The 27,848-nt window shown below is 37.2% G+C and overlaps 1 protein-coding gene across 1 annotated transcript in view; it reads right to left on the reverse strand.

The window, feature by feature from the left end:
* LOC126455743 (Down syndrome cell adhesion molecule-like protein Dscam2) overlaps positions 1 to 27,848 on the reverse strand; it is a 408,979-nt gene that overhangs the window by 84,485 nt on the left and 296,646 nt on the right. Inside the window, exon 14 of the mRNA XM_050091511.1 lies at positions 579 to 872. Within this exon, the coding sequence (XP_049947468.1) occupies positions 579 to 872 (294 nt within the window). The remainder of the gene's footprint in view (positions 1 to 578; positions 873 to 27,848) is intronic.

Below are 27,848 nucleotides of genomic sequence, written 5' to 3' on the forward strand. Positions count from 1 at the left end.
GCAAAGGTCCCGAGTTCGAATCTCAGTAGGGCACACAGTTTTAATGTGCCAGGAAGTTTCATATCAGCGCACACTCCGCTGCAGAGTGAAAATCTCATTCTGGATTACAGAAAAGGTGGTAAGACCAAGCAAATACTCAACTTGTTGCTGAAATGGTAGCTGTCCCATATTCAACTTACATAGTTATTCTGACTCAGAATTAAAAGTTAACTCTCTCTCTCTCTCTCTCTCTCTCTCTCTCTCTCTCTCTCTCTCTCTCTCTCTCTCTCTCTCTCTCTCTCTCTCTCTCTCTCTCTCTGTGTGTGTGTGTGTGTGTGTGTGTGTGTGTGTGTGTGTGTGTGTGTGTGTGTGTGTGTGTGTGTGTGTGTGTGTGTGTGTGTACAGTCAGATTAGCAGGCAAATAATAACAATAAAATAAAATTCTACACAGGAAGTTAGAACAATAAAAAAAAAAATGCATCAGTGCCTACTCATAGAAGAAGATACACAAAATTTACAGAAAATGAAAGGAAATATGCATGAATAAAAAATCTGTAATGATATTGAAATTTATGTGACTTAAAATTTTTGTGACTTACCTCCTGTGTGTGTCAGAGTGACAAAATTATAGTTGGCAATAGTAGAGCCAGCACTGTTGTGAGCAGTGACGCGCAAAGCATACCAGGTTTCTGGTTCAAGATCCAATACCATGAATTCAGTTTGTTCTATTTTAATGTTATTTGATACAAGAGTCCACGAAAATCCTTTCTTCAGCTTGTACTCCACCACAACAGATGTTATTGGACATCCACCATCATTCCATGATGTTAAGTTCAGCAAAATGGAAGTAGAATTTACTCGTATTAAGTCAGTGTTTCTAGGTGAAACAGGAGCTGCATAAAAAAAAAAAGAGGTTACGTTACTTCAACAAAAACTAATATACCGTTAAGTTACAAGGGGTATGCATATCAAAATTTAAAACATTATAAGTAATTTGACCTTAATTTTGTCTCTGAAAAACATTTACACACTGCCATATAGACTCATAGATTTGTTTATAAATAAACCAACAAGTTGGTAACTAAAATGTTGTTACACTGGGTACCTGAGTCTTACTGTTCCTCCTGAGATCTGCTTGCTAGGTGTGTGTGTGGGGGGGGGGGGGGGGGGGGGACACTGATATTCTGGAAACTAATAACATATCCCATGGTTTGAAATGAGCAAAAACCATAGCTATCTTAAAACCTGGTAAACCAAATAACAAACCACAAAGCTACCGATCCATTGCTTTACCTATAACAGCACATAAACTTTTGAGTAGAATACTGTATAACGGAATCAACCACAAAATTTTCCAAAACCTGCCTGGGGAACAAGCATTGTTTTACCTGAAATTCAGCTGCACCAGCATGATTCTCTCCTGTTAACTTTCTTTGAAACAAGATTTCAAAACAAAAAACCTGAACTGTGTTAATGCCAAATACTTCCTGGGGATGCGGGATTCAGTATATTCATCAGTTGTATGTGTGCGCCTGTGATCTCTGTGCTTTATAAATCCTGTAAATTTAATAAACTTACAATTACACAATAAGTAATGCAACCATTCACCTAGAGTGGATCGATACATGGAGCTAAGAAACACAAAACAGAAACTAGTATTTCCAATAGCTTTCAAGCCCAAAATTTTTTCTACCATTTGTACACAAAGTCAGGGGCAGATAAAGAATTTTTTTCTGGAAGGGGGGGGGGGGGGGGGGCACACAAGGATCAGAATGGTGAATGTGTCCTTATAGACTCTGTGAGACCAATTTTAAAATAAACACACACACACACACACTAATATATTAATTTTATTATAATAATTATCACATGACACACATTAAAAACGTAACTTGATTACACTCATAACTTTATCACAATCATTGCAAGTTCCCTCTTGTGTTTCCTACACAAGCTATCCAATACCTCCTCAGCATTCATTGGTGATGCAACATCTCGATGGATATGCATCGGTGCCAGTCCATTGAAATGACCTTCTGGTCAACCTACTGCGAAGATATGTCTTTTAGCAGCAGAAAGTTGAGAGAGATCTCTCCACAGTGCTGCTTCTTACAGGAAATGCCACCTGCAAGCATTTACAGATGTTCCCCATCGATTAGTAATAGTGACTAATTATTTATATATTCAACTAGCTTTTACCTGCAGCTTTGTTCAGATATCAGTAGTACTGTTATGATGAATAAGTATCAGAGAAGCACAGGTCACGATGTGCACTGTCCCCTCTGCTGCCGATCACACACAGTCAGGTGTTATCTGTTGAATATCTTTCTACGTATATGACATCACAAATCTGACCATAAATGCATCAATTTTGCATGTTTGCTGAAAGTTTGTTCAGCCATTTAAAGACAATCTGCTACATAAAGTAAACAGTTTGACAGCAGCAACAGACTGTTTAATGAATATGTGGTACATAATTTGATGTCATACTAAAACACAATCTGAAAAATATCCAGAAAAAATGTTTTCAAAAACTTACACTTATCTTTTATGGTTCATTCATGATCAACACTTTTGTCTTTTGGATTCCCTACAGGAGGCACAATCAAAAGACAAAAGTGGTTATTATGGGTGTGCTGCAAAAGATAAGCATATGCTTTCATCAACTTTTACGTAGATCTTTTTGAGATCTCCACTCCAGTACTTTCCAATTTGACATAGCATTACAAACAAACTTTTTGTTGCTGCTTTGATTCCCTATTATCACTTCTGTCTCCTGATTCAATTTTTTTAAGTAGCCTATATTCCCGTCCAGGATTCAAGCTATCTCCATGACAAATTTTATCAAATTCTGTTTGGTGGTTCAGCTGTGGAAATGTGACAGATAGACAAAATTACTTTCACATTTATAATATTAGTATATTACAGATTACTCACAGAGTCTTCCAGACAGAAATAAAGTGCTCTATGAAGTTTGAAGTATGATGGTTCCTGATAAAAATGTTAAACAAGACATGAAATAGTATTTGTTAACAAGAGGACCTGGGTGAAATGTCAAGGCACATAGCACAACAGAGACTTTAAGAAGCCTGATGATGATGAAAAATTGAAATTTTAGCTTCAAATAAAGCTGGTGGCATTACTAAGTGGGAAAAGAATACACAGAGATCACTGAAAATATCTGAATGCAAAATTTTAACGTTTTTTGCAGTGTGATTCAAACCTACACAATGGCCCATTTACCTACTGCGCTGTCACAAAAGATAAACAAAGTTATGTTTTATCATACTTTTATCATAAATTCTGAGAAACATGAAACAAGAAGCAATGAAACTAAGGCTGAAATTTTTAAACTCACAATTATAAGCTGCTTGTAAGTAAAAATTGTGATTATGCCAAGATTCACTCACTCTCTCCATGTGTCCCCCTGCCACCCTCACCCAGAATTCACCCTTGCGTGCATTCACACAGACACCCAAATGCACATTCCTGTGGCCATGGCAAGACTAATTCTTGATATTCAATTTCTGAAAGCAGTTTCCTGAGCTGATGGAGATCCAGAGGAATAGGAATTGTCACAAGGAGGGGTAGTGGGGAGTGAAAAAAGAGGGGTGGAACAGGGGGAAAAGAAAAGGAGAATTCCCACATTGGGTGGGTGGGGGGTGGGAGGTTGGAGGGACAACAAATGTTTGCAGAAGGCAGTGCATGATCTGGATGGAATAGGGTTGGTGTGAATAGGGGTGTAGGGAAAAGGCAAGGTGAGGCAGTGGGAACAGGTTAGAAGAGGTTTAGATCAGGGGATTGCGAGAGTGCAGGATGTGTTGGAGAGACAATTCCCATTTGCATAGCTCAGAGAAACTTGTATTGGAAGTAAGTATCTAAATTGCCTGTGTAGTAAGGTAGCTGTTAAAGTCATTTGTGGTTTGCCACAGTTTGACAGTGGCCATTCATATGAGAAGACAGCTGGTTACTTGTTATACCCACATAGAATGCTATACAGTAATTGAAACACAGCTGATATACAACATGGCTGCTTTTGCATGTGGCCCTGCTTTTTATTGGATGGGAAAGGCCTGTGGATCGACTGCAGTAGGAGGTGGTGGGTGGTTCTATTGGGCAGGTCTAGCAACTGGGATGACCACAAGAGAACAAACCCTATGTTGGGGACATAGGTAGGATACACCTCATGTCAGGGCATGATGAGAGGTAGTCGAAGACCTGGTGGAGGCTCCGGTAGAGCTTTTAAATGGCCAGGGTTATACTGAGTGATCAGAGGAGAGCTGGTCAGTGGCTAGTTAACTGGTTTACTGGTGTCAGAGGAGCTGCTGGCATGGGAGACTTGTTTATGGGTGAGCTGGATAGGAAATTGTCTGGTACTAAAGACTCATCCAAGAGGCCCGGAACAAATTTCTCTGAACTATGCAGACGGGAAATGTCTCTCCAACACATCCTGTGCTCTCGCAATCCCCCTGCTCTATACCTCTGCTAACCTGTTGCCACTGTATCACTTTGCCTTTCCCGTGCTCCCTTCTGTCCACACCACTACTCCTCCGTACAAATCCTGCACTACCTTCTCACAACACAATTCAGGCATTCTTCTCTTCCTCTCCTTCTTTCCCTTTTTCAACCCCTCCCCTTTTCTTCAAGTTTGCCTCTCACCCCTTTCCCCAAGTCCGTTTCCCCCTCTCCCTCTTCCTACATCACATTTTGTTGTACCCTCTGTACTCTTTTCCCGAGGACATGCAGCTTTACTGTATGATTAAATGATGATGGCGTCCTCTTGGGTAAAATATTCCAGAGGTAAAATAGTCCCCCATTCGGATCTCCGGGCGGGGACTACTCAGGAGGACGTCGTTATCAGGAGAAAGAAAACTGGCGTTCTACGGATCGGAGCGTGGAATGTCAGTTCCCTTAATCGGGTAGGTAGGTTAGAAAATTTAAAAAGGGAAATGGATAGGTTAAAGTTAGATATAGTGGGAATTAGTGAAGTTCGGTGGCAGGAGGAACAAGACTTTTGGTCAGGTGATTACAGGGTTATAAATACAAAATCAAATAGGGGTAATGCAGGAGTAGGTTTAATAATGAATAAAAAATAGGAGTGTGGGTTAGTTACTACAAACAGCATAGTGAACGCATTATTGTGGCCAAGATAGACACAAAGCCCATGCCTACTACAGTAGTACAAGTTTATATGCCAACTAGCTCTGCAGATGATGAAGAAATAGATGAAATGTATGACGAGCTGCATCAAACCAGTCTCAGGACTGAAGACCACAACAACAACAACTCTGTACTCTCTTCAGGTTGTTGTGCAGCTATGAAGTCATCTGATATCTGACTGCTGCCGATGGCTTTAAGCATACCGAGTCAGGTACCTGTGTGCCCTAGCAATGTTAACATACAGAGCTGAATCTCCTCTCAATTCTTCCAGTAGCTGCTCCAGCTACATACTTAAAGGGTACATATAAATTTGCCATTGTGGTCACTCATTGCAGATTTTGATTTCACCATGCATGTTACCATCAGATTTAACGTTATGTTCTTTTCTATGTCATGTCACCACAGTTGCATGGATACAAAGGTCTTCAAGATATCCGCAACTAGTGATGGTGAGTGTGGAAAGTTTTATGAAGGTAGCAGTGATTAGTCTTCAATGGCAGCTTGAAGCAATAGTCCTCTGCCCTATACATCAGCTGGTACACCACACCAGTATGGTGTTTCTACAAGAGATGCTATCATCAATTGTTCAGAATCTGAAGAATTAGAAACTGATAGCAAAATGCTTCAGAAAAGTGTGAGTCTTAATAACACTTCTGATTGGAAAAAACTGATTTCCAGCCATTGAAACATGTGTTTGTGATTTGGCTTCAGGACACAAACATCCACTAGTTAATACCTGTTGCAGTTTATAGAAGATAGAACAAACTGATCTTATGTATACACCAGGGTGAATACTCCAGAAGGTGTGCATTCTTGACTATCTATGTGGGAAGATAATGCTCTTGAAGAAGTTCATTATTCTGCTGCTATTTATTTTCTAATGGTACAAATTAACAAGGTGAAAGTAAGTGATTACTGGCCCTGAGATACACTTTTAAACTCATCAATTTTAAGTAACATTCTGTCCTGAGACCATTTTATTTATTTTTCACTTTAGTTATGACATTTTACAGTACATTTAATCCATATCAGAAGTTTGCACTGACGAAAGTCTCGTGTTGTGCAAAGACTGATTATCTTCTAAACAGATCCAAACAAAATACATTTAGAATGAAAACATCCATGCTGTGTGACTATCAGACTGGGTTCATTTTGGCTTTCATTTATATAAAGGCACAATAACAGAAATTAGATTTCACAGTTTACATAAAAGTTGCACTGTAGTAGTAACATTTATGGGACCATATTTGGAAAAAGGGCATACACTATATGTTAACAACTGGTATTCCAGACCAGAACTGTTCCTCTGGCTTCACAACCACAGAACAAATGCATGGAGCACTGTTTGTAAGAATAGGAACAACATGCCAAAACACAGAGGACACAAACAAGGAGAAACTGAGTTTAATTCATCTAACAAGATCCTTGCTTTCAAGTGGCATGACAAAATAAATGTGAAGATGTTGCCCATATGCAACACAACAGAAATAGTTGAAACGGGGAAGACTGACAGAAATACTGGCAAAAATCTCAAGACCCCACAGTCTAATGAAAATTACAAAGCAATTGTAGGTGCAGTTGACTGTTGTGACATGTTGCTAAGCTCAGTGTCAGACTGGGAAATGTTTTAGGGAACTAACCCCCCCACCCAAATCCGGATTCATGCATTTTAAACACTCATGCTCCCCACAGGCTGGATACAGTGTGAAAAATAGCTCTCACAGTGTTGAGCTATCTCTTGTTAGGGAAATTGTAGGAAAATATGCAACAGAATCTAGAAAAGCTGGCTGAGGAATGTGCTCCAAAGATGAGAATCCTCTATGATTTATTGAACCTTTTTCTGGATGTTCTTGTGAGTAGGTACTCAAAAGAGAAGTATGTTAGTGTGCTTATGTGTGGTCTGTATAAAACAGAAAATGCACTGGGAAACCTGATACTAATGCAATGCAAAACTTGCAATGAATCATAACATGTTGTACCACGTTCTGAGACTTATCACAGAATGTATGGTTGGAATTAATTAATACTGAATTAAAAAACAGCCACAAATAATTAAAAAAAGACAATATAATATAGATCTTTCTAACTTCGCTAATGCTGATCCCAGGCCAAGATCAAAATGAAGGATGGAAAGTACACTACTGGCCATTAAAATTGCTACACCACGAAGATGATGTGCTACAAACGTGAAATTTAACCGACAGGAAGAACATGCTGTGATATGCAAATGATTAGCTTTTCAGAGCATTCACACAAGGCTGGAGCTGCTGGCGACACCTACAACGGTGCTGACATGAGGAAAGTTTCCAACCAATTCCTCATACACAAACAGCAGTTGGCCAGCATTCCCTGGTGAAATGTTGTTGAGATGCCTCATGTAAGGAGGAGAAATGAGTACCATCACGTTTCCAATGTTGATAAAGGTCGGATTGTAGCCTATAGCGATTGTGGTTTATTGTGACATTGCTGCTCGCGTTGGTCGACATCCAATGACTGTTAGCAGAATATGGAATCGGTGGGTTCAGAAGGGCAATATGGAATGCCGTGCTGGATCCCAACAGCCTCGTATCACTAGCAGTCGAGATGACAGGCATCTTATCCTCGTGGCTGTAACAGATTGTGCAGCCATGTCTCGATCCCTGAGTCAACAGATGGGGATGTTTGCAAGACAACAACCATCTACACGAACAGTTCAATGACGTCTGCAGCAGCGGGACTATCAGCTTGGTGACCATGGTTGCGGTTACCCTTGACACTGCATCACAGACAGCAGCGCATGTGACGGTGTACTCAATGATGAGCATGGGTGCACGAATGGCAAAACGTCACTTTTTCGGATGGATACAGGTTCTGTTTACAGCATCATGATGGTTGCATCCGTGTCTGGCGACATCGCGGTGAACGCACATTGGAAGTGTGTACTCGTCATCGCCATACTGGCGTATCACCCGGTGTGATGGTATGGGGTGCCATTAGTTACATGTCTCGCTCACCTCTTGTTAGCATTGACAGAACTTTGAACAGTGGACATTACATTTCAGATGTGTTGCGACCCGTGGCTCTACCTTTCATTCGATCCCTGCGAAACCCTACATTTCAGCAGGATAATGCACAACCACATGTTGCAGGTCCTGTACGGGCCCTTCTGGACACAGAAAATGGTTGATTGCTGCCCTGGTCAGCACATTCTCCAGATCTCTCACCAACTGAAAACGTCTGGTCAATGGTGGCCGAGCAACTGGCTCGTCACAATATGCCAGTCACTACTCTTGATGAACTGTGGTATCGTGTTGAAGCTGCATGGGCAACTGTACATGTACACACCATCCAAACTCTGTTTGACTCAATGCCCAGGTGTATCAAGTCCATTGTTATGGCCAGAGGTGGTTGTTCTTGGTACTGATTTCTCACGATCTATGCGTCCAAATTTTGTGAAAATGTAATCACATGTTAGTTCTAGTATAATTTGTCCAACATGATGTAAACACACAAGGTTAATTTTGAAAGTTAAACAAAAGCTATACATATTCATCACTTTGCAATGTGATTTTTTATTCCAAAATATCAAGAGCAATTATATTCTAGTATCTTGATTTTTTTGCCGTGAAAGTTGCCTAAGGATGTAAACAAAGACTGAAAATGGATACTGAGTTTTGTAAAAGTGTTTGGAGCAACTCTTCAAATGAAGAATTATGCTGTCAAGAAAGAAATATGGTGTTTTATATGATGCTACATGTCTTTTGTACAGCAATATTCTTCTTCTTCTTCTTCTTCTTCTTCTTCTCAGATTTGTTGAAAAACATTGTAAAGTTTCCACCTTGGCTACATCTTATGTGAATTTACTTTGCTGAAACTTATACAATTAGGCAACTTTGGCCTTACGGGCTATTTTTAAGTGTTGCAGTTCCTAACATGCAATTATTATCTGATTATTTCACAACAGTCACAACACTTCTGAAAGTGACAATATAATGAACAGGCATTAAATATAAAAACAGAATGTTTACTGAGAGCAGTTACAGCCATTCTTGAAACTATTGTCATGTAATAAGTCACAGTATGTGCTCACTTGAGTTGTTATACACCAACTACATTATGTAACTATATAGCACACATAAGACCAATAAAACAGAAATTATATATATTCACCTACTTACAGTAGACTAAAATTATCCCACATAATGCAGACAATCACATTGTGTATCATAATTTTTGTTCATGAAAGTTGCCTAGGAGTTTAAAAAAAGGTTTAAAATACATATCACATATTGTAAAAATATTCAAATGCTTAAAGAATCAAAGTCTGAAGCATCTCTCCAGATGAATTAGGATGCTGGCATAAGACAGATTTGATTTTTCATCTGCAACAATATATGTTCCATGTATAACGCAAACAGACTGCACAGAAAACATCTGTTCATAAAAAATTACACAGATTCATCTCCATTAAGATGTGATAATATTATTTTGATGTAAGGGAAAGATTCTGTACTTGAAAACATTGATTTATTGCCTTGTAGTTTCCCTGAGGACAATTTATTTTATTTATTTATTCAAAACATGTCCAGGTGAATCAAAAGTGTCCTCCAGTGAGCACTTCATTTCCCTTGTACTCTGTTTGTGAATGAATTACTATTCAAACATGCACCAAGAGCAGAGACAAATTGGAGAGACTGGATGCAAGGATTGTACAGCGTGCAACTCGCAAGATCAATTGAGATATTCAGAATGGTGCCAGGAGACCTGTGCATGTAATTCAGCAGGCAGAAAGCCGTCCCCAGCAGAGTGTCCATACACAGGCTTACATGATAATGACACATCAAAGGGTACTGCATGAGGCAAACATATCTGTGACAGTGAAATGGTTTATGAGCACTGCATGACTTTTGTATATGGTTCTTAACCTCCTGTTCCACGTAACATGGAACAGTGGTTATGAAGGAATATTTAGTGCTGTCAACAGACACTTATAAAAAGTAAAACTGATGGCACCAAACTAGCTTTCAAAACTATTACTTCATTCCTCAGGAAGGAGAGATGCATGGGTTGGCGAAGGTTGCAAAGGAAGAGCATGTCACTCAGACAATTGGCAACCTGTACTGAGGATGAGGGTACAAGATAAACATTGTGTTCCTTGAAATTAAAGTTGTAATTTGTGAGTATATTACATTTCTGTGTTTATTTTACAATAGATGATCATGCAGATGAGGGCAGATACCATGGAAATAACTATGACAAGCTATACAATAATGTAAAGAACCTAACATTCTAGAAAATAAGAAAGTTTGGCACAAAGGTGCTGAAATGTGTGGTGGTTTATATGAAAAAGGACAGCTGTTTGCACAAGGGGCATGTCTTCAAATGCAGTGAGGTCCAGTATCTCCATCTGCTACCATTACACTCCTCAAATAACATTTCTTTCTTTTCTGTTAACTATTATACATGTAATGCTATTACTATGAGCATACGAAATCATTAAATTCTTATTTGTGTGGTATTTCACTAAACTTTATTATTCAATGTCTAGTTTTCTAACCACTACAAAATTGTTAAAGCTTTCGTGGCCACTTGTTGAAAACTGCCTATTGGCTTCTATCTCGAGTTCTTTTTCTGACATTTTGCCTGCACGAGTGGCTGGCATTGTCACAGTTTCACCCTCCATTGCTGGTGGTGGACTGGAGCCAAGCTTACAGCCGCAGATTACATGATCCTGGTGTGCCAATGTCCAAGGGCTTCTCCACAGTCTTTTCTTGCATGGGTAGTTGGAGAAATCAGCTGCAGCAGAGCAAGCACACTGCGAGACTGACCATGTAGTAAAATTTGATGACATGGAAGTTCTGGCTGTACCGAAGAACTATCACACCCACTTGTTCACAGAAGCTATAGAAATACACAAACACAAGAATGGCTTCAACAAGAAAGAAAAAAGCTTCAAGGTAAACAGATCCTGGCTTCCCAAGCTGCAGCGAACAACTGCTGCAGGTAGCAAGAGAACCACACCGGAAATGACCACGGAGAAGCCCTCAGACATTGGTGCATCAGGTACATACAGGCTGCTGTTGTGAGCTAGCTTCAGTCCACCACCAGCAATGGAGGGTGACACTTGGACAATGCCAGCAACTTGTTCTGGTGAAACGTCAGAAAAATCATTAGACAAATGTCGGCCGAATAACCTGAGACAAGCCAGGAGGCACTTTTTCTAACCACTGATGACAACAACAGAATTAGTTTTTGAAGAAAAATTTTCTCTGATGAAATATTCTAAATTTATGCTCCACTAAAATTGTGTGCTCTTCAAAAATTGACCTTGCTAAGAACTAACTGTTTTAAGAGTGACATATGTTAACTAAAATCCCTCATTCTCTACTTAAAAACAAACATTTTACTCTTTCCAGAAACTGTAATTAAGGAGTGCTAGTATTCAAAATTATTGTATATTTAAATGTTCAAATCTTAAAATGTAATCTTGTCAAAATTCCACTGCTACAGTTTTGTAGCTCTGATTTTTATGATTACAAAAATGTATAACTTTCCTAGAATAACATGTTAGTTTGTGAAACATTCAAATTAGAAAATTTAAGTATCCAGAAAATTCTTGGCGGTCTCTGGAATTCCAAGAGCACATTAAAACTTCTCTCTCATAAAATAGTACCTATCTCTTTCACCATTTTTTTTATTATGGAGCTTATAATTAAAACAAAATTACTTCATTGTCTAATGACAATGTAATTACTGTGCTTTTTATGTTACACACAAATTGACAGTAAGCTGATGGTGAACATTCAGTCAGCACAGACATTTGTTATTACTATGTATGTGGCGAGCATTCAGTCACTACAAAACTACGTCATCCAGTTTGTTAGTCAGTTGGGCTTGAACATGTGAAATGTTATTATCTGTGTTGCCACTTGTGAATTGTTGTTGACCACTAACACACTATGTGAGTTGCTGACCCGTGTTATAGCACCTGTCATAATGACTACTTAAAAAGCTGATACTCATGCAGAGTGCATACACGGGCAAGAAGGAAGGGGTCCTGGATTTTTCTCCAATGTCCCAGTTAAAAATACACTTTACCCATGTTAAGTGACAAAGAACTTCCTGCTTAGAGCTGTAAACTGGTCAATCCTTCAAAGGACAAAGGTTTTATGCACTGCTGTAGAACTTCCTGGCACTTTAGGAAACAAAACACAACAAAAAACAATGCATTTTGCAAAGATCTATGGTACACAGCACATTGAACACTACTTGTTTTTGTATTATGAAAGTATAAATATGAATTCCACCAAATACAGCAAGGCAGCTTCTAAAGCACTGAAATCGACATTGCACCGCATGTTTCGCTTTTGTCAGCCAGTCGTAGCTCATGTAATGTGATCTCACCAGACAATGACGGCAGATATTCAGAGCTTAGGACAAGTGATGCAGTCAGTCAATAGCAACACCAATGCTAGGTAATGTGAACACACAAACAGGAAGAGTTAATGGTTTAAATTAATATAGATACAGTACAGCTTGAAAAAAGCTACACTTCCACATATGATATTGGGCATCAAAAAATTTTTGCTGTTTGGGTGTGGTTCAGCAGGCTCCCAAGAGCACAGCTTAAATTGCAGTAGCTGAATATTTCTGACAAGCACGATTGTAAATTTCACTGCTGTGCTCAGAACATTTCAAGTGTTCCCTGGCTGAATAAATATTGTGTCGAGAACTTTGGCTTTTCCATAGAAAAGGCAGTTACACTAAAATTGCTGGAGAACCCAACTTGAACTTTTCTTTTGTTTTGATGGATGATTATGCTTCCTGCCATTGTTATTGCATAATTTGTAATCTATGAATGAACTAAAATAAACACGAAAAATTAACCTTGAACCTTGGTCTTTTTTGGCGTGTGCTACCCTTTAAGACACATCAAATGCAAATGTGCCAGTAAAATTCTAAATAATGACATAAGTGACTGGTCTTCTGGGCCTATGAAGTGGCTGAATTAAAGACAAACACATTGCGATTTAAAAAATTCATTGCACATTCTCACACATAACGTAATTCATCTTCTGTAAAAGGAAAGTTTCTTTGAAAATATCACTTTTCAAACCACCATTCACAATATTTTCCCACAACCTGTAAGATAAGTAAACTGTTATGTCACACTCATCAAAAGCAGTTTCTTGTTACAAAGCATTGCATAGTCTTTGTCCTAAAGCCTTTGAAACATGTTGCTGTCATCTCACACTTGGGTGTGCACTGTGTTTTGTTGTCTGTATGGTCAATTTTCTTTGCAATTGTAGTTTTATTTTGGTGTTATTCTCTTGTTTATGTTTTATTGTTGCTGTGTTATTTTGCAGTAGCAGGCTAAAGTAAAATTCTTTGTTAGGGTGTCACTTCTTACCAGTCAAAATTACATAACTTTAACTGAAAACTAAAACAATGAAAAATTCCCTCCTTTTTTCCCAGATTTCCCATTTCTCCTAGAGCGATACACCCTGTTATGTGTTTAACCCTTTCACAACCCTTGACTGCAACTGTGTATATTAAATTTTACTGTGCCTTAGCTGTAACAGAAGTATTTTTTGTCAATGGAAACCTAGGGTACTCATTTGCAACTTTTTAACCTTTTCATCATGCACAAGAACTGCCAACTGTTGGGTGTCACTATGAAAATATCAGCAAATCAATGTTGGAGTGTGTACCAGCTATGACCACCAGAATACACTGGTGTGGTTGGTTCACTACGTTCCACTATATAATGGAATATTGTTATTGTTATTTTGTGTGGTAATTATTCAATGACCATTTTACTATTTATTGCAATAGAGAATATTTCATAAATAGTTGTTTTAGACCATAAAACAAAGCAAACTGTACAAAGAATGTTTTGAAAAGGCGTACTTACTTTTGTATAAATCTTGCATCTAAAATTATTAAAAGATCATCTAAGAACATTACCACATACGGTAAAGGAAGATTTTCCTTCATCCAGAAAAAGTTCAGGTCTTAAACAGTTAAAGCAATAAACATAAATGAAATAGAAATTAAACATGTCAATGTTGTGATGAATCATTACTAACTGTTTAATTCATCCAATTATCATCAGAGGAAGATTCTTGAAAATTAACATCTATGAGGCTGAAACAGACAACATCAAACATGTCAGTAACTTTACAGTCTAAATCCCCCATAAACAAAAGCTAAGGTTGCAAGCCAGTATAAAACAAGGCACCTTTACTGGATGACACTTCTTAACAATTATTAAGTTCCTTACATGAATAAATCATTACAAAACAGCTCCACTCATATTCAAGATAATGAGACAGGTGAAATACCTTCAGATATCAAGAAGAATTTACAATTCCCAATGCCAAACAAGGGAGGTGCCAACAGGTATATTACTGAGCCTAACTCTAGGACTTTTTTAAATGCCTGTTTATTCATTAACTCTTATTAAGCTTTTTTTCATAGCTACCTAACCTATGCATTACCATGATGATGCAATTCCTCAGAGCAAAAAGTAATTGTATTTGCAAAAAATAGATGTAATGTGTCTCTCTAATAGTCAGAAATCAAGAAACTTGCAGGGGGAAAAACACACACACACACACACACACACACACACACACACACACACACACAGAAAGAAAGAAAAACCTGCAGCAGTCATCACAGCAACAGTTTATATGCAACCATAATAAACATAATTGGCAATTGACTGACATCTCATTTACATGACTTAGGAAGACAGAAATATACAGATACAGAGTATACAGATACAATTATTTAACATTCTAGTAATCCAAGCACGTACTTTGTCACTGAATGCCTTCCGAAGCAATACGATAAAGATAGCTTCTGCATAGGGACAGATCAGTGTTATTTTATGGCAAAAATTGGTGTTATTTCTGCAATTGTTGGTATTATTTATCAGTGATATTTTCTGGCAAGTTTTTTCTATTATCAGTTATCAATTTTAGTCATATTTAACCATTTTTCAATACTGTGTTGAAAATGGAACTATTCCTAAGACAGGGTTGATCAAACACAAGACAAACCTAGAGAAAAATTATTTTAACAAAAAATTTTGACACAAATAATTATTTAAAAACAAATACCAAAGGTAAAAATGAAAATAACAGTATGTTGCAGATATGTTATTGGTAATATGTTTTGCATTTCTTCATGTTGTTCTTGAGCTGTGGGGACCACAGAAGCTGGTCTCTGTGGCTCAAGAATGAGCTGAAGATGCGCTAGAAGTGTGAAATGTGTCATCAATAAAATATCTGCAACAGAGACTATTATTTCAACTTTTAATATTTGTATACTGTTGTTGCACTTGGCCAGAATGGCGGTGAGTGATGCACATATTTTAAATACAGCAAAACAAATTATTTATCAATGATGTATCCAGCAGATTAAAAAACTATACAGAACTCCCCCTTTTGGAGGTCCACAATCTATTTTTGACAATTGACAATTTTTCTCACCAACGTAAATATTTATGTTAAATGGTTGAAATTTCTTACGGAATAGCAATAATGAAACTTAGAAAAAAATCTTTTAATGGGAAGAAAAATCTTTGCCTTTGCAGTGCTATTGTTAGTAAATAAAATGTCTTGGCTGCATCCCCAAGAGATTTTTCTGTATGAATATCCCCAAGAAAGCTTGAAGGTTATTTTTTAAGTATTCCTAAGTAACAAAATATTTATAACATTTACAAAAACTTGGGTTAAAAGTAAGAATTTTTTATTTTTTTATTTTTTTAAATGTTCACTCACATGTTGCTTGGAAACAAAGTTTATATTATGTTTCAGTACAAGTTTTAAGTTTTAAATTCTATTTCCCATCAGTAACACAGTCTTTTAAAATAAAAATACTTTCTTTTAATTTAGTCTACTATTATTATTTTTTACTAGTCTCTTACTATTATTATTGTTATTTTTTACACATAAATACAACTGGTAGTACTGATGTACTGCATTTTCTGCTGTTTTTACCAAGATCTGCGGTAGAAACAGATAAAACAGAAACCCATCCTTAAAGAAAAGAAGCATACTTCAGAGAAGTAAAGACTACTAAACATTTGAGGAAGTGAGATAACGCAAACTTAGAATAAGGCAACAAGCTAACAAAGATAGGGCTGCAGTAGCACTAAGGGACGTACACACTCTGTAGACAGTTTTTCGAATGACAGCATTGTCATTATTTCAATGTTGTCTTCAGACACATTGTGCATTCCTATCTGTCAATACTTTGTTATAGATTGAAAACAGCCTCTTGCTGTCATCATTGGAATATGGGAACCAAACAGATTTTAATGCTGCAGCTGCAAATTCCTGATTGTCGACTGCAGTTTCAAAGAAATTTGAAAACAATCATATCGATATTAATTAAAATTTTCACAAGTTAATCATTTCACATAGAAAAATATGCACTCATCCTTGAATACCACAGTGCTATTGGTATTGTACACAATATTGTTTATTCACAGTGATTGGCAGTGAACATACGCAAAACAGTTGTCCTGCCAATGAATAGTCTCTGTAAACTTGACTAATGGCTGTGTTGTATAAAATATATATACATATAATACAATTGAATTGTGTTTTCAGAAGTTTTCTGTGCTTGTACAAATTTTTAGGCTATCTGACTACTTTTCTTACATTCCAATTGTAGATGCAGGCAGTGGACTCCAAGTACATCAGTGCGTGTCATAATTAAGAAAATCCTCCTTACTTGGTTTCACTTCATTTGAATAAAAAATACTTAATACTGGTACCAGATTTTTTTTTTCTTATTTCAAAACATGTATGATAAAAAACACTCGTAGCCCGTAATAATCTGAACAGCACTTCTTAACGTAACCTCTACATACAAAATAGTGAGAAACAAAATCATGTACAAAAAAAATGAATGCTGGTTTTTTCATTTGTCTCCACCTTACTGTGCATTCATAATTAACGTCTTTGCCAACACTTATGGTTGATCAGTGTTTCAATTTTTGTTTTTAATAAATTTTAACTTTACAATATCCTGGGGGTCTCTCATCAAGTACATACGCAACTGCCTCCACACTGTACGTTGACATGGTATGGAGATGTACAGTGTTTTTTTCTTGTACATGTTTACATTTGCTGATAGGGGTCAATGCCCTTTATTTGTCGGCTTGTCTTCTATTTAATGGAATGGGTATGTCAGCTTATCCTAAGTATGACAAAGTTCTATAAGAAATTAAAAGATTATATACATAATATAACAGTCCACTGCATATTTGAATTTAGGATGCTAACAATAATGTTCAATTTGCTTCATTCTCGCTGCCATGTTTTGCGTTTGCGCACCGGCAGATTTGGCAGCAAAGAACTAGTTGCCAATGATCAACCTGTCAGCTGCTACCGTCACTTGTGTAGGCACTTATTTTCTTAGTGTTGATTTCACATTGAGTGTCACACTCTCACCTGAGTGTCACATATTGAAAAATTGCCGTGGCATTTGTCTTCATTTTTGGTGCAGTGAGTGTGTGCTTATTGTTCAAATCCGACATTGTGGCAGAAGATCTCCATTTTTATGGTCCGGGCGTCATTATTACTCATCGTTCTTGCACTTTCAACAGAGAGAACCCTGACTAATAGCATCCGTCGATGAGTTAAGTATTGGCTCGAACAACTATAGTTCACTTATTAATGTGTCAAGTGTTGTGAGTCATGATACTCAGAAACTATTTCATTGCACATGCATGTTCATGTCACCCCACCTGACCATTACCTGTTGAAAGACACATATAGCCATCCAAAAAAAAGAAGTATAAATTGTTTGCCATTACGGTTCATCTCCTCAAATGGAGTTAGGTTTCCAATGAAAATTCATACAAATATTGAATTATGGCCATATACATAACATGACAGCTTATACCTATGGCTGACATTCCATCCATCGTTTATCCTACGAACATAAATTTCTTAACTTTTAAAATGTCATAAAATTTTCATTCACTGTTACTACAGTTTGTTTGTTACCTTCAACTTATCTTCATTCACTTCACATATACAAATTAATTACACAAAGATTATCATGATACAATACAAGCATATGATACGTTTATGCTTCGTTTTATAAATAGGCTTTTATCACTTATGGGAGGTCATTTCTTCCTTAGGTACAGGAGAGAGAAAAACGTTGGAAATAGGACTAAAACATTAGGCATTGCTGGCCTAACTACACTTAGTGCCACCTCCTTCTGTTTGGGAGGGAAGAACGGAAATACTCATCTACTGGTTCAAGGATTTATGAGGAAATGTTACTTGTACAGTCATGGACTAGTTGCCAAGGAACTTTTGTCTCATGGAAATAATGTGTACTGACTAATCATTTATGTATTATCATGTTGTTTCTTCATGTGCTAGTGCTATTTACTTCAATTCATGTCTAGCTCAGTGTGAAATAGTTCCATCATAGACTTATCTTCCTCAAATACCTGGAAATGTCATTATTCAAGCTTTCACGTGGCACGATAAAAATTAACTGGCTTTTATAAAATCTCATGCTGAGATGTTTATATGTACTCTGAAGTGAATAAGTACTGATGATTGTCACAGAGATACACTAGGACGATGCATATTTCATTTTTCATTTGCTTAATGACATTTGTGTAAATATCCTTATAACTAAATTGTTTACTCGAGGTGCTGCCCATTTCGTCATTTGGTATCTGCTACTCTCAACATAATTCTCTTCTTCTGTGCCATGACTATGCACTGGTCGCTGAAAGAAAAAAAACTTAAAACTAACTTAAAATTAATTGGATTATGTAGCTAGGTGGCCACTGATACACTTGGTCATTGCATCTGTCGGCAGATATTTCCATACTTCATTTACATTCATAGACATTCCTTTACTGTTACCCATTATGATCATTTACTCTGCAACGAAAATTATTTGAAATTCCTTATGGGATTTTGTCGTTTGTCCTTAGCTTACATGTCTCATATAATTTTTTATAAAGCTTCCTTTTGCTTGTAAATATTTTGTATGTAGCTTAGTATTTAATTAAATCTCTGTGTACATATATCAATAGGTTCCTTAATTCTTAGGCAGTAAATGTATTTGCATAGTATTTCTGTTTACTTTGTATTTAAGTTAAGTACTTGTACATATTGCATTCCTATTTGGTTGCGCTTTCTGCCAGTCTGTCGTGCATGTGCACAGGTCAATGCCTCCTCTCATTGCTGTTAATTTTATGCCTATGTGTACAAATCAAAAGAATTACTTATGGCTATACACATTACTTTATCTTAAAATACACTCCAGGAGGAAAATTGCACTCTTGGTCGAAAGAAAAATTGCTACCTAGCTTCATCATTCTATAAAAGCTTTTATATCTTTGTGAGGGTGGACACCCTTCTATCTCCCTGTTAACTCATCGACTAATCTGTACGTGCCAGGGTATGGTATTTTTGGAAATTACATATGGTGCTGAATAGAGTAATTGCCACTTCTTATTCATTTTGCCAGTTATTTTTGATTTAGGGTGTGTCTGTTAAGAGGACTCATTGCCCTTCAAAAAATTGTGTAACACATTTCAGTTTCTTATTATAAATTTTCTTTCTATATTTGACCCTGTTTTCTAGTGTAACCATAGCTTGTTTGATTTTGTCTTGTAGTGTCATTTCTGTAGAGGTACCTTTGGTATGGGTGACTCCCACTCATTCGTTTGTTTTGTCTGGAACATCAATTAGTTAGGTGTGAAACCTGTTGAAGAATGTGGAAGGATATTGACAATTTGCATGAAAGGAATTACATATGCTACCCATCGGGTGTGTTTATGAGGGGTGTATATCCTATTAAACTGGTTAAATTCTTTAAAGACTCGTTCTACTGGGCTTGCTTCTGGGTAAAAAAAGTTTACTAATACGTGCTTTATGTCCTGTGAGGTCATAAATTGTTCCCACTTTTGCCCAGTGAAATATAAAGCATTATCTGTTAGTAGTACCTTGGGTTTACCTACTCTTCTCAAATAGTTTCCCTCAATTCTTTCTCAGATATTTCTGGCTGTTGCCTTTTTGATGTCATACATTTTGATATGTTTTGAGAAAATGTCATATAGTGCTACTGTGTATCTTACTCCTCCTTTACTTCTTGGCTATGGACCAGCTATGTCCAGGAGTAGTACATCTAGGGTTTTTTTTGTGAGTATTGGGTGTAGCTCAGTATATTTGGACACATTGGACTGTTTTGATTTTCAACATATTTTCTTAACACCTGTAGGACTCACCTTCTCAAATTTGGAAAATAATAAAATGCTGCAATTTTTTCAGTACATCTGCCTACTCCAAATGACCCCACGCTCCATGTGTGTGCCTCATAAATTCGTCGATATAATCTTTGGGAATACACGCACACCATTGATCAGATTTTTCATGTTTCCTATGAAACAAAACACCCTTGTACTCCTTATACCATTTACTTACCTTTCCACCTTCATCCTGCTTAAGATTTTTGCATGACTTTCCTCCATCTGTGATCTTACTGTTGTATAATTTTCATTTGCTTATAAGACTTAGGGTAACCAGACAGTTGTGTTGTACCTTGCATTAATAATGTTCTGAGTTCTGCATCCTGCTCTGTTAATTCACCAAATTCCTCTAAACCTTGTGGTAACCTAGACAATGCATCTGCAATAACATTCTGACTTCCTTTAATATAAACTATCTTTTAATTATAGACACCATCTAACTAATCTATGGTGCAATAGTTTACATGTTAAAAGAAATGAAAGTGACTGATGGTCACAGTAAACTTTGGTATTCTTGCTCCACAAAAAAATATTCAAACTTTATAAATGCCCATATTACAGCTAAACTTTCCAATTCTCACACAGAGTAAGATTTTTCCGCTTTTGATAATGTGCAACTAGCAAAATTGATGACCTAGGGTACTTCCTTACCTCCTCCTTCTCGCATCTGGAACAAGCATGTACCTAGCACCTGAGATGAGTCATCTGTGCAAAGACCAAAATCCTTGAACGTATCAGAGTGGCTACGAAAATTTGCATTGATTGATTAATGCCTGCTTAATGTTACTGAAGTTGTCTTGACACTTATCAACCCATAACCAAGGCCTATTTTTTTCGTAACAAGTTGAGCAATGCATCACTGTTAATCAGTTGCTGTGGTACGAATTTATGGAGGAGAGGGGAAAAAAAAAAATGCTAGTCCCAAAAAAGCTTTTAGTTGGTTTTTATTCCTTCGAGCTGGACAATTGCGTATAGTATCAATTTCTTTTGGGTCAGGTAATATACCTTGTTTGCACAACATGTCCTAAAAATTTGACTTGCTCCCTATCAAAACTAGACTTTTGTTAAATTGGTTGGAACTCCATAATCTGCAAATCGTTGAAGCACCTGTTCAATGAGCCTGATATGTTCTAACAAAGTGGATGTGGCTTTTAGCAGGTCGTTTACATGAACTGTAACTCCGGTTGGTAATTGGTCAGGTGTTGTGGGTATTTTTACATTTTGCACTCTACAACTGACATTGGTACCTGTTTCAACTCGACTAATGATATCACTCAGATTTTCACTGATCTTCTCTCTCTCCTTCTTAGCCATTCTGAGTCAACTTCTAATGTCACTACTCTTAAAGTAAGCTCTTCTCCAGCTTGAGGTACACTTTCATAGTTTTTATTCAGTTTATTAACTACAGTGGTTACCTTTTTTTACTGTCGAACACAGCTGGTTTTGTGTGGCTTCTGTGGTGTCACCGCCAGACACCACACTTGCTAGGTGGTAGCCTTTAAATCGGCCGCGGTCCATTAGTATACATCAGACCCGTGTGTCGCCACTGTCAGTGATAGCAGACCGAGCGCCACCACACGGCAGGTCTAGAGAGACATACTGGCACTCGCCCCAGTTGTACAGCCGACGTTCATAGCAAAGGTTCACTGACAACTATGCTCTCATTTGCCAAGACGATAGTAGCATAGCCTTCAGCTACATTTGCTACGACCTAGCAAGGCGCCGTATTCAATTGATAATTAATATTATGAAGCATGTACCGAAACGAGAGATGTTCTACAATTGTGGATTAAAGTTAAGTATTACATCATCTATGTACTTTATTTACAATTCTCAAGATATTGTCCTGTTCCAGACCTCACGCCAGTCAGCGTGTAATTAAACGTGTGCATTTTGGCCTCCTCTAGAAACACAGTGTTGGCTCTTCTGCCAACACTACAGCTTCAATATTTATGTTTGTGTCTGCGATTTTCTTTATCTGTTGCTCTACTAGATCATGATGGTTGTTAAAATAATCTACCTTCTGTCTTAACTCTGTAATATTATCATTAATTTCAGAAAATACTTCATGCTTTACTTGTTTTTCATATCATTTAATTTTCTGCAATTTCAGTGAGAAAATTTTTGGCTAAGTCATCAAACTTCTGTGAGACCGTGTCTGGCAAATCCTTAAATACTTGCTTTTTTTCTTGTTTCATTGTATTTAGATCTCGCGTAACAGCGTTTTGTTGCTGTTTTACTATGTTCATATCTTATTTCATATGACTGAAATTTCTATTGATACTATCTAATTTCGTGCTTATGTTAGATAATAACTGCCATAGCAGTGCACCAGTTGTACTAATGTGGTTGCTATCAGCTGTACTTTCTGAATTAATGTTTGAGTTGTGACCAAGTGGTGTTTGTAAAGTGTTGTGAAAATTCATATTCGAATCGCTCTCCAATGTTTTATGCATGAGCAGTATGTCGCTCTGGGAGATGCGTGATATTGTCTCCTCAGTTGCAAACATTGTGTCATCATGGTTATTCTGCTGTGGAGCATTGCTATCATTTGTCACACCTGCGACACTCACCTCTGACCTTACTTGGTTTCACTTCCCTTGAATAAAAATACTTAATTCTGGCATAAAAATTTTTTCTTATTTCAAAACATGTACGATACAAAACTCTCATAGCCCATAATCTTCTGAGTGCCACTTCTTAACAAACTTCAACATACAAGAGAGTGAGAAACAAAATCATGTATAAAAAAAGAATGCTGTTATTTTCATTTGAGTAGGCCTTACTGCGCATTCATACTTATGGTTGTTCTGTGTTTTATTTTTTGTTTCTAATAAATTTTAACTTTACAATATCATGGGCGTCTTTCATCATGTACCTACACAAGGCTAAAAACACAAGCATGCACTATATTAACATGGTTTGTGTGCTATTATGAAGTACACCTTTTTCCTTGTTTGGATGATTTGAGAATGGGTTCTGAATAGTGAGAATGGTCTTCAATTAAAGAAAAGTAACTGAATTTTGCAACTTTGGCTGTTTTCTACACCAAACTGGTTGCTGTCCTGTTATTAATCCAGCTTGCTGGAAAACCAAGAAGATGAATTTTATAACTGCTTGTTTCCATTGCAGACATTAAAGCTGTTCTGTAAGATACTTGCCTCACCAATCATCAATCATTCGGAACTCTCATCACATATTCGGAAATAAACCTACAAATATTTATTTCATTCTTCAATCTCTAATGAGACGGAAATGTTAACATCATTTATTGCAGAACATACTTGTGTTATGCTTTCCGATTTTTTCCTTTACTTTTACTGTAAAAAGTGGTAGAGTCATAAGTTCAATGATTGATGATGGAGTTGGCAGTTTTCACACTCGCCTCCTTCCGAATACTTGCATTACATTCATAACAAAAGAGCCAGACTGTGTTGACAACACTACGATGGAGAAAAATGTATATTAGCATGCAGTGGGACACAAACCTACATCCATTCATATAGTAATCCATGAAACTATTCGTTACGTTATGGCTTACTCATTTGGCTACTGTCGCAAGTCTCAATGATCAAATTTCTTCAAGCCATATATCATTACTTCATTATTAACTGCATTTAATGGGCAGGGTGATGTGTTAGTGATAGGTTTTAATTGCACCAGTGCTTTGAAACAGCATACTGCAGCACATACATTACAATAGAAATAAATAATCGAAATTCACCCAATGGTTGTTTGTACATGCTCGTGAAAGTCGATAGTCTAAAGGCCATGAGTACCATGACGATTGCAAAAAGTAGTGCGACAGCTGAACACAGAACATTTCAACATTAAATGTCACCGACATCATTATATTTACAAAACTTCTTATGAGGACACAGAGAAATTTTGTTGAAAAATGCCAATTTTACATTACTTCCTTAAAAACTGCCAAATTCACATTACTTCCTTAAAAACTGCTGAATTCACATTGTTTCCTTAAAAACCACCAAATTCATCTTATTTGTCAAGTATTTTCCTGTCCCTAGTTATGCAAAAGTCATTCCACATTATAGCATAATTTAAAACACATGATACAAGTGATGTTTTCTATTAGAGCTGCTGTAACCCCATTTCTTAATATTATCAATTCATTTTCTTTCTGTTAATTTTCTAGTGCTGTGCTACAAACCATAACTTTACTCTTAATGTGTGTGTTGTCTACCAGTGAACTGAGCCATGCAAATATGTTTCATGGTTATTGCATATGTTGCACATAGATCTTAAATTAATATGTTGTCCACATAGATAACTTATCAAGCAGATAAGCTTTCTACATTTGTGTATACATATAATGAAGGCTTCTTTTACTATGTGCAACCAATGTGAACATCAACAGAAGGTACAATGCTCAAAGATGGATAAATAAAATAAATAGATCTTTGTACAATTAATGTTCAACCTGTTTCCTATGAACAATTTGGAAGTTTATTCCATAATAACGCAGTCAGTGATGACTGAAGCTATCTGTTTATTTTCCATACAGTGTGTTAATAATTCAGTGAATAGAGATATAAGTCGCTAATAATACAACAACAAGAAAATCATACAGATTGAGTCTACATAACTTTCTGTACAATATTCTACACAGCTAGAGGGAAACTGATTCTTAGTCATCCTGTACATGAAACACACATCTAAATATTTCTTCAATTGGTGAGGTGCGAATGTTTATACCACAATAAATGAAATTCTGGAGACAATGTGGGAATGTTGTAAACTGTACAGCAAATACACAGTGATTCTCAAGTCATGTAAACTTTAACCAAAATGTGTTACATAATGGACAACCTCTGATTTGTGACTACAAGAGAGAAGCTATTCACTCATGATGTGCAGTGTTTCTCTCTGGACTTTGCAAATAAGCTACAAATGAAATAAAGTAATTCATCATGCTGTTAATTATCTGACTAGATGGATGTGTATTGAATTCTGTATGACGCTGATGGGGAATTGATTTTTAAAAAAGTCAGCCATTTCATGTATTTTGGAAATTCTAAAAGTTTGTGAATGGAAAAAGTCAAAATAAGTTAAATACAAATGCTAATTACTGCTGCATAAGAAGAGTATGGAAAATTACATAATTATTTAATTCGAAAAGGTTTTACTTGGACTGGTAATTCTACCGAACTCCAATCTTGTGTTGTGTCATTGCATAGACAACTTCCGAATGTTCTGTTGCACAGCAAAAGAACAATTTTGCTGAGTTTCAGAGGGAAATTACTGGAAGGAAGTGCCATTTAATAAGTGCACTGATAATTACACAGACATTACCTGAATACTTAGAACATTATCTTTGATGTTGCCAGAAAATTCCAGATAACATTAAACAAATAACTTCAATTAAATTATAAAGAACAAATTAAACATAGCAATTTGTATATAAGAAGTGTTGACTTCTTTGGACAGGACTTAGCAAGACCTAATTGTGTGTGTGTGTGTGTGTGTGTGTGTGTGTGTGTGTGTGTGTGTGTGTGTGTGTTTTCACCTACTACACCCCTGTGCCAGTTCAGTCAAGCAGACGTCTAATTTTAGCTGTAGAAAGTTGAACATAGTTCAAACAATATTTAGTGTAGTGGTATTCTACGTCTTATGTTAATTCATTTTAGGAATTTTTAATGTGTCAAGTGTTAGATTAAGAGTGAATCTGTACTTGAGTGTCATTACTTGGTGGGATTAACAGTTCTAAACTTAATTTTTGATGTGTTATGGTTTAGAATTGGAGCAATGTTTAATATGCAGTATGAAAAGCAATTATGTTCCACCCATAACTGAACATTCAGAAGGAGAAGAGGCAACAGCATATACACAAGTAGACATGGATCTGCTTGCAGATATTTTGAATTAGTTAAAACTTGTAACAGATCAACAGAAGGAATTTTCTGTAAAAGTAGAGTGTGTACAACTGTAGCAAATGCCTGTTCAAAAATCCCAATTGTCTACAATAGTAGACTTTATATCTACAATTGCAGCAAATTTCTCAGCTGAACAAAATGAAATGTTTACAAAAGAAGAGAGTATGTCTACAAAGGTTTCTGAAATTCTAATTAAGCAGTCCAAGATCTCCAATGAGATACTTCAGTTCTAACAAGCTCAGGAAAATTTTCATGAGGAGTCACAGGAAGTGACAAACAAAGTTAAGGATTTAAGAGCTCAGGAAGATGTTGAAACCCATGTTGGCCAGATAACCAAGAATTAACATCATGTCTCCTGGTTATGTAGAATTCATTGTAACTAAGTCTGAAGAACATCTAACCCGTTTTAATAGTAAATTAGAAGACTGGGCTCAAGTTAAGCAAAAACAAGTGCTGGGCTGATTCTCCATGGATGAACTGCCCGCTTACGAGCTGTTCAACTGTCTCTGATGCAGAATTGTCTGCGATCTTGCGGGCACTGGAGCAGATGAGACATTCTTCCTCTCCTAAATTTCTTGTCTGTTCCGATTCACTCAGTGCCCTTCACTCATTGCAACATTTGTATCCGGCAGACAAAATGGTCCAGACCATCCAGGATGCCCTCCTCCGACTACAGCGACTGGGGAAGGTTGTAGCTTTCTGCTGGGTTCCGGGGCATATCGGCATTGCTGGGAATGAAAGGGCAGATCTCGCAGCCAAGAAGGTGTCTCGATCCACAAGTATCTCAGTGTGCTATCCCCTTGCACGCACTCACCTCGCTGTTGAGCTCACGGATCATGCGTCGGTGGGAGGGTGAGTGGCTGGAAGTGACTGACAATAAGCTCCCTATACTCAAGCCCACAACGCGTGTGTGGTGTACTTCCTTTCAGCCCCATCGACGGGATGAGGTTCTCCTCACTCGGCTTCGAATATGCCACAGCCCTATGACGCATAGCTTCCTGCTCCGGCGAGAGGACCCTCCAATGTGGTGCTTACGGCTTCCAGGTCACTGTGCGTGACGTTTTATTGGATTGCGTTTTATTTTCTGACCAGCGGGCCGTGGCTGACTTGCCAGCGGACCTGCCATCTCTTTTAGGCAACACTCGGACTAATGTGGCTAAAGTTTTAAAGTTCTGTGCCATGTCAAATGTTTTTAAACAGATTTTAGGGAGAGGATTTTAATTTGCTCACTGTGTGACAAGCTCGCCCATATTTTATGTAAGTGGCCAGCCAATCAAAATTTCCTGTGACATTCTTGTTGCTATGCTTCCCCTTTCCTTAGGTTTTACATTGTTATGTAGCATTGTCCTTCTTTTCCTGCTTTCTTTGAGTGTGTGCTTTAGTTTTATTAGGCCTGTCCACATTCGTTCCTTTTAATGTGTGTCAGGGCGCTGATGACCTCAATTATGAGCACCCATAAGCCCCAACACACACACATTCAACTTTGCTGCAGGCTACTTGTGCCAGCATTCCTGGGGAACACAAGTACCACC

Source organism: Schistocerca serialis, chromosome 2 (genome assembly GCF_023864345.2).
Source record: "Schistocerca serialis cubense isolate TAMUIC-IGC-003099 chromosome 2, iqSchSeri2.2, whole genome shotgun sequence".
Lineage (NCBI taxonomy): Eukaryota > Metazoa > Arthropoda > Insecta > Orthoptera > Acrididae > Schistocerca > Schistocerca serialis.